Genomic DNA, 7,460 nt, shown 5'->3' on the forward strand with positions numbered 1-7,460 from the left:
TGCACTGGAACCCAGCAGCTTCCTCCTCCACCCCATCTGGAGGCCAACAGGAAGAGAGGCTCTGCTTTCAGGCCTTGACCTTACAACAACCCAGCCCTGCAATCACTGAGAAGTCATACTTGACCCTGAGCAGGGATGGAGTCTTGTGGGAATTTAACTGCTAAAACTGAAGCGTCTACTAAGCAGGTGCATGTTGCAATTTTTCAAAAGCTTATCAGTTGGACAGATACTCACAGGGACACCAAAAGGCACATTGCCAATGTGATTACCAAATTTCTAGTCCTCAAATCAATGCAAGGGGGCATGAGAGCTTCTCAAACATCAGATTTTTTTTTTAAATGTTGAAAAAGAATGCATTTCCCTTAACTTTCTATGCTGGGCAAACTTGTACTCTACAGGACAAAACATTTCTGTTTCTTCAAAGAAAAAAAAAAAAGTTATCCAGCATGAAAAAAGGCTAAGATTAGTGATAAAAGGTACACCAGACAACAGGTCTCCCGTTTAGAAGGCATATATGCCAGATATATTAATGGAACTCCAAGAAATTAGAAAGTCTAACTATGTAGTTACTTTTCAGTATAATATAGGTTTAAGCAAGATTCAAAAGGTAAGTGTATATTGAGATGCACTGTTTTTATTAGAACTTTACATTTATATAGCAATGCTCATTTCGAAAGAATGTTGACTACTAAGTGAGCCTCACCTCAACCCCACTTTTACATGTAGGGATATAGGTACAGATAGATATAATATAGAAAACATGTGGGGGTTTTGCAGCTCCACAGGGAGTTGGCACTCTGAGCTCCAAGCCCAGCTCCTTTCTTTCTCACTAGACAATCCTGCCTGTGCTCTGGCCAGAGGAACTTTTATTTGGCTCATGGCAGGGTACCCAGCTGGTAGGCTGGCTTTCCATGTGGATGCATAAACAATAAAACTTGTGCAATCAGTGAAGTCAGGAGGAGTTTGTCCTTTATCAGCCCGGGAGGGTCTCAGCCCATAGCTGCCCTCACTATAGGACAGGGGGCAGCAATGTTTTTGGGTAGAGTGCCAAAAACACTCGCAACTTCGACTTATAAGATGTTGGCGTGCCAGGGGACGACAGTGAGGGAGCCATAAGAGGCCTGATCCTTGTTACGGAAGGATAGATCCAGTCACTTTCACCCATCTGCCCTGACGACGTGTGCGCCTAGCAAAATGCCTTCACGTGCCACACTCCAGCACCTGTGCCGGGGGTTGCCTACCCCTGCTATAGGACTTGGGTTTCCATGAGAACCATTTGCAAGCGCAGAACTCGCTCATACATTTGGTTTCAAAAAGTGCAAAGACTGAGACTTTCACAAAAGCCTAAAAATACTTGTCTAAAAGCTAGGCTTGATTACGAGTGAGGAAAGTGGGCAGAATAAGGAAGATTACTGCTAAACTAACATGTAGACCAGGCCAATACATGCCACAGTCTATGGATAATATTACTCCTTCAGCAAGAAGAGTTTACACAAATTATTTATGCCACAAATGCCAAATTAAACTAGATTTAGTACTCACAACAATAAATGCATTAAAGAATGTCCAGTTATAGAGGGGCATCAGAATGAAGATAATCTTAGTTCATAACCACTATCATCACAGTACCAAGGGCTGACAACCTAACACTAAGCAGAAGCATCTCCTGAGCACTGTGCTGCCATTGCTTTGTGCCCTGCCAACCTCCTGAATTATAGGGAAATGACACTATTGTCACCAAGTGCCCAAAGATCCTGTGGTTGGAATATATTTTTGTCACATTAAAGGAACGTTTTGCATCTAAGTTCATCTTGCATAGGCACTGCCCTCAGATCTGCCCAATATTCAGATTTCTGCAAGTGTGCCTAGTTTTTTGACGTCTGTCTGACTGGGTCTCCGCTTTCTGCTATAACACACATGGATTCTTCAATAACATCATCTGTTTGTCACATGCCAGCCAGTGGGCATCTCTCTGGAACCAAGTGGATTTGGGCAGACAAAAGTATTTTGCTTAAAGCTTCTCTAGCTTGCTCTACTTTTCAGATTATACTGCAGCTGGTGACTGCACAAACACTTCCTGGAGCCTATGAAGTCCATCTGGAATACTCTGGATGTTTCCAAATCCCCAAACCAGATTCCTTACCATCAACCTTGTTCTGCTGGCCAGACCCCAAACAAGATATTGTCATACCAGGCCAGAATTGTGGCAAGGACCTTCAAGAAACCTTTTTAACAATTTCTTTGCCTCCATCTTTTTGAGCAGGGACCAGGGCATGCCCCCCACTGAGATCCCTGACAGACCCAGGGGAGGTGCTGCCAGGCCAAGGGTCAGTGAGGACCTAGTCAGGGAACTTCGGGGGGGATTAGTTGTGTTCAAATCAGCAGGTCCTGACGATCTCCACCCCAGAGTGCTGAGGGAATTAGCAGAGGTCATTGCGGGACCCCTGGCATGGCTTTATGAGCACTCATGGTGCTCTGGCGAGGTGCTGGAGGATTGGAAAAGGGCCAATGTGGTCCCCATTTTCAAAAAAGGAAGGACGGAGGACCCAGGAAACTACAGGCCCAATGGTCTTACTTTGGTCCTGGGGAAGCTCTTTGAGAAAATTGTCCAGGAGCACACCTGCGAGGGGCCAGCAGGGGAGGTTATGCTTAGGGACAACCAACATGGGTTCATTCAAGGCAGGTCCTGTCAGACCAACCTGGTGGCCTTCTATGACCAGGTCACAAAATCCTTGGACGCACGTGTCGCAGTGGACATAGTCTTTCTGGATTTTAGGAAGGCCTTCGACGCAGTCTCTCACCCCGTTCTCATTAAGAAATTAGGCTACTGTGGTGTTGATGCCTACATGGTCAGATGGGTCACCAATTGGCTGGAGGGCCGCACCCAGAGTGGTGGTGGACAGGTCATTTTCAGCCTGGAGGGATGTGGGCAGTGGGGTCCCCCAGGGCTCAGTCCTCGGGCCCGCACTGTTCAACATCTTCATCAGCAACTTGGACGAGGGGGTGAAAAGCACCTTGTTCAAATACACAGATGACACGAAGATGCGGGGAGAACTGGACACACTGGAGGAGAGGGACAGGCTACAAGTAGATCTAGACAGGTTACAGGGGTGGGCAGATGAGAACAGGATGGGTTTCAATACGAACAAGTGCAAGGTGTTGCACCTGGAGAGGAAGAACCAGCAGCATACCTACAGGCTGGGGAACTCCCTTCTCGTCAGTGCAGAGGCAGAAAAGGATCTTGGAATCATTATTGATGCCAAAATGAACGTGGGCCGACAGTGTGGGGACACGGTCAGGAAGGCCAACCACACCTTGTTGTGCATCCATAGATGCATCACGAGCAGGTCCAAGGAGGTGATCCTCCCCCTCTATGCGACACTGGTTAGGCCGCAGTTGGAGTACTGTGTCCAGTTCTGGGTGCTGCACTTCAGGAGGGATGTGGACAGCATGGAGAGGGTCCAGAGGAGGGCCACTCGCATGATCAGGAGGCAGCAGGGCAGGCCCTATGAGCGCAGGCTACAGGACCTGAACCTGTTCAGCCTCCACAAGAGAAGGCTGAGAGGAGATCTGGTGGCTGTCTACAAACTTGCCAAGGGGAACCAGCAGGCATTGGGAGAGTCCCTGTTCCCCCGAGCACTACCGGGAGTAACAAGGAACAACGGCCATAAGTTGACTGAGAGTAGATTCAGGCTAGACATCAGGAGGCACTGCTTCACTGTCAGGTCGGCTAGGATCTGGAACCAACTTCCAAGGAAAGTGGTGCTGGCTCCTGCCCTGGAGATCTTAAAAAGGAGGCTAGACAGCCACTTAGCCGGGATCATTTGACCCCAGCATCCTTTCCTGCCATGGCAGGGGGTCGGACTTGATGATCTGCTCAGGTCCCTTCCGACCCTACCAACTATGAAACTATGAAGAAACCCAAAAGTACTCTAGAAGGTACTGCCTATGAACAAGCAAAAAAGGACTCTTCCACCCAAATCACCATTATGGTGGACTGGAGGAGTGAAAACTGCAATTGTCACCTCTCAGATGCATCAATTTTAATGTTCTATCAGCCACAAATAACTGTGAAAGTCTCATGGAACTTCATGTTGAAGTGAGTCATTGGTTAAATTTCAGTAACTGTACTTATTAGTAGGGTTCTGCGCCCTTCGGATGCTGATTCAATTTGGAGGATATTCGACCCAATTCAGTGGCCGAATATCCAAATCCGAATTGAATCAGGAGACCAATAAAAAGGTCCGAATCAATTCAAAGCTCTCCGAATCAATTCAGAAAAGATTCGCCAGGCCTCATCCCCTGCCTGCTCCCCCAGATCCTCCCTCCCATTGCTGCCCTGCTCGCCCCAGCTCCTAGCTCTTTAAAAATAAATAAATAAATAAATATTTTTTAAAAAGATGCTGCAGCAGCCATCAGAGCTTCTGGGGGCTTGTGGCAGAGCCCCCCCCACGCAGCATGGGGCAGCGGAGATCACCCTCCCACCTGGCAAAAGCTGGTGAGCTCAACCAAGTCTTTAAAAAAAAAAAACAAACAAAAACAAAAAAAAAAACAAAAACAAAAAACAAAAAAAAAGCTGGGGCCGGGCAGGGAGTGGGGCCTGATTCAGGACCTGCTGAATCTCTAAATCAGATCTGACCAAATCGATTCAGGACTGTGATTCAAAATCAAATTGAAATCACAGTCCCCTGAAAAATCGGCCAAAGCCATATCTGAAGTGAATACTAGCCGTTTCACACAGGCCTACTTATTAGGCAAGTATAAGTATTTTTTGAGAACCCAGAGCATACCTAGACAAGGGAGTGAATTCTAAACTTGTCACAACTTGACAAACCTTACAATTAATTTGATGACATCTTAGCATTTCCTCCTCTCCACCCACTAACATCAGCTTCCTGTTGCACTCAACAGCTGACACTAGAGGTAAACCAGCACCCTCTACTAATCAGTTGAAACTGCACCCATACAAGACAGAAGTAATGGTGGTTGCCAGACCTCATGACTTGGTGCAGGTTGGGGGGGGAAGAATAAGGACCACCTCTCCTAACCACTCAGGTTCGCAGCCTTGGGGTGCTCCTGGATCACTTGCCACACCTGGATTTTCAGGCAGCAGCCATGGCTAGGCACACCTTTCCAGCAACTCCATTTAATGAGAAGACTGGAGGAACCACAAGGGGCCTGATCCTTACTGTGACAGCACAGCCCCTGCCCCTTCTCTGCCATCTGCCCTGAGGCATGTGCGCCAAGCAAAATGCCTTCATGTACCATGCTCTGGTACCCATTCCAGGAGTTGCCTACAGCTGCTTTAAGATTTAAATCTGGTTGCTATGTCGCTTGCTCATCTAACATTGAGGCTAGACCACTACAATGCACTCTGCCTGGTACTGCCCTTGATGACCACCCAGGAGCTGCAGCTGCTGCAGAACACAGTGGCTCGCCTTCTGATGTGGGTGGGTCACCAGGGGTGCACAACCCCGATGCTTCAGTCTGCATTGGCTCCCAGTCGCTTTCTGGGTGCAACTCCAGATTCTAGTTTTGAATGACATGGCCCCAAATGGTCCAATCCCTACATATTTAATGCACCCCCTTCTGCCTTCTATACCCCATTGAGATCTCTGAAGTCAGCTGAGAGCAACTTCATGGAAATGCCATCTGTGCACAAGTGTTTGGTGAAAACACGTGGAAGATCATTTTCAGTCATTGCTCCTCAGCTCTGGAAATCCCTACCCCTGGAGCTGGTCAAAGCCCAAGCCCAGACATCTTCCAGAAGCATTTTAAGCCTTTTTATTTGGGCAGGCCTTCAGCAAGAAGAATTACATTTGGGGCTTTGTCTAAGGGGGCTTCTTAAATTACATGCTATGCTATTAAAATATTTTCTTTGATTGGTATTTATAGTTCATTTAGCTCTCATAGTAAGATTACCTGAGGGAAGGGCAGCATATAATTTTAATAAGCAAAATAAAGACTCCTTCCAACATCAGGCTGCGGATGGGGGATTACCTTCCTGTTCATTTCTAACACATCAGGGAATTGCTGGCACCTCTTCCAGTGCTTCCCTTATTCCTTCAGCAGTGAGGACAGGGATACCGATCTCTAGACCCACCCAGAAAGGTCCCCTGGTTGGCACCTTATGGAAATCTGGCAGGCTGCAACATGGGGGTGGAATCAATCAAGCTCCTGATACAGCATGGAGTCTTAGAAGTCTGCTGTTAGAAGATGCTACAGACAGCCCTACGACTAAGAATACCTATTTGCATACATGGATCTGGGGACAAAACTGGCCTAAATGTGGAAATGGTAACAAAACCCCAAACAAGGGAGATGACCCCATTTCCCACCTGGGCTCAGGCAACCTGCCCAGTTCAGTAGCAACATAAATACTTAACAGTTTTGGCAATGGCCCATCTCCACGTTCCTCCCAGACTTCACAGAATCCACCTCACTCTTCTTCCATCTGTTTCGCAAAATTTTAGCTAAAACTTCCTCTCCCTCTTTGCCGCTTCAGTGCCATTTTTATAAAATGCTGAAAATGTGAGGGCAACAAGCACATTATAGTCGTGGCAGTAGCATGCTGTGAATCCAAAGGGGTACCTCACCTCCTTAGCTGCATATTGTAGACTTTTGCCATATGTCACAGACTAGAGCTCCATGCATTGCACTTCCACTGCATGCTCTCAGAGCACTTAAAAACCATCTGGCTTCATGACAACTTTGTGTCACTGGCGTTATGTTTTGCTGCTAAGGGAACTGAGGGACAGCGCAATTGGCTCACAGGTCAGCCAGGAAACAGCAGAGCTGAGAGGAGACCAGCAACCAGGTCTTTGATCTTCAGCCCTGTCTCTTAGCTACAAGACCATCCTTGAACCTACCTACAGCATGATTCCCCTGTGGAATGCAATGAAAGTCCAGACCTTCTGATATGTACAATGCTCTTTTCTCTTGTCATAGTGGAAATCCTCATGAGACCAAAACCCATCATTCAAACAGCCCCAAGTTGGGAGACGTGACGGGGAGCATTTGGAATTGGAAGCAGTTTCAAAATTAGCAGCATTATCTGTGCCCGATCTACACGTCTCTCATCTTGGAAGAGACGTGTTATGGACATTATCCTTCAAACTGCAGAGCACTTCAGGGAAGACTGTACTCAGCACATGTAAATATGTACGTAAGTCCACCCTATGCAACTTCTACCAGGTAATGAATTGCAACTGCAACCACTTATAGCAATCCACTCTGGAACAGACGTTGCATGGAAAAGGTTTCTAAGAAATAAGTTATTCCCTCCACTGATAACGTTCTACTTCAGTCAACAGACTGAGAAATGGAGACCTTTCCTACCCGTAGATATCCAGGACCCCAATGAATGAGTGCTGCTTGATGGTGGTATGGAGGGCTTTGTTGACATGCTCCACAATCCAGTTAAACAGCTGGGCATATATATGCTTGGCTGGGGCATTCCT

General features: G+C 47.1%; 1 protein-coding gene across 1 annotated transcript in view; it reads right to left on the reverse strand.

Moving 5' to 3' along the window:
- Positions 1-7,460, reverse strand: part of LOC102375640 (unconventional myosin-Vb) — a 344,293-nt gene that overhangs the window by 121,531 nt on the left and 215,302 nt on the right. Inside the window, exon 11 of the mRNA XM_006033144.2 lies at positions 7,339-7,458. Within this exon, the coding sequence (XP_006033206.2) occupies positions 7,339-7,458 (120 nt within the window). The remainder of the gene's footprint in view (positions 1-7,338; positions 7,459-7,460) is intronic.

The sequence above is a fragment of the Alligator sinensis genome, unplaced genomic scaffold, assembly GCF_000455745.1.
Source record: "Alligator sinensis unplaced genomic scaffold, ASM45574v1 scaffold24_1, whole genome shotgun sequence".
NCBI lineage: Eukaryota > Metazoa > Chordata > Crocodylia > Alligatoridae > Alligator > Alligator sinensis.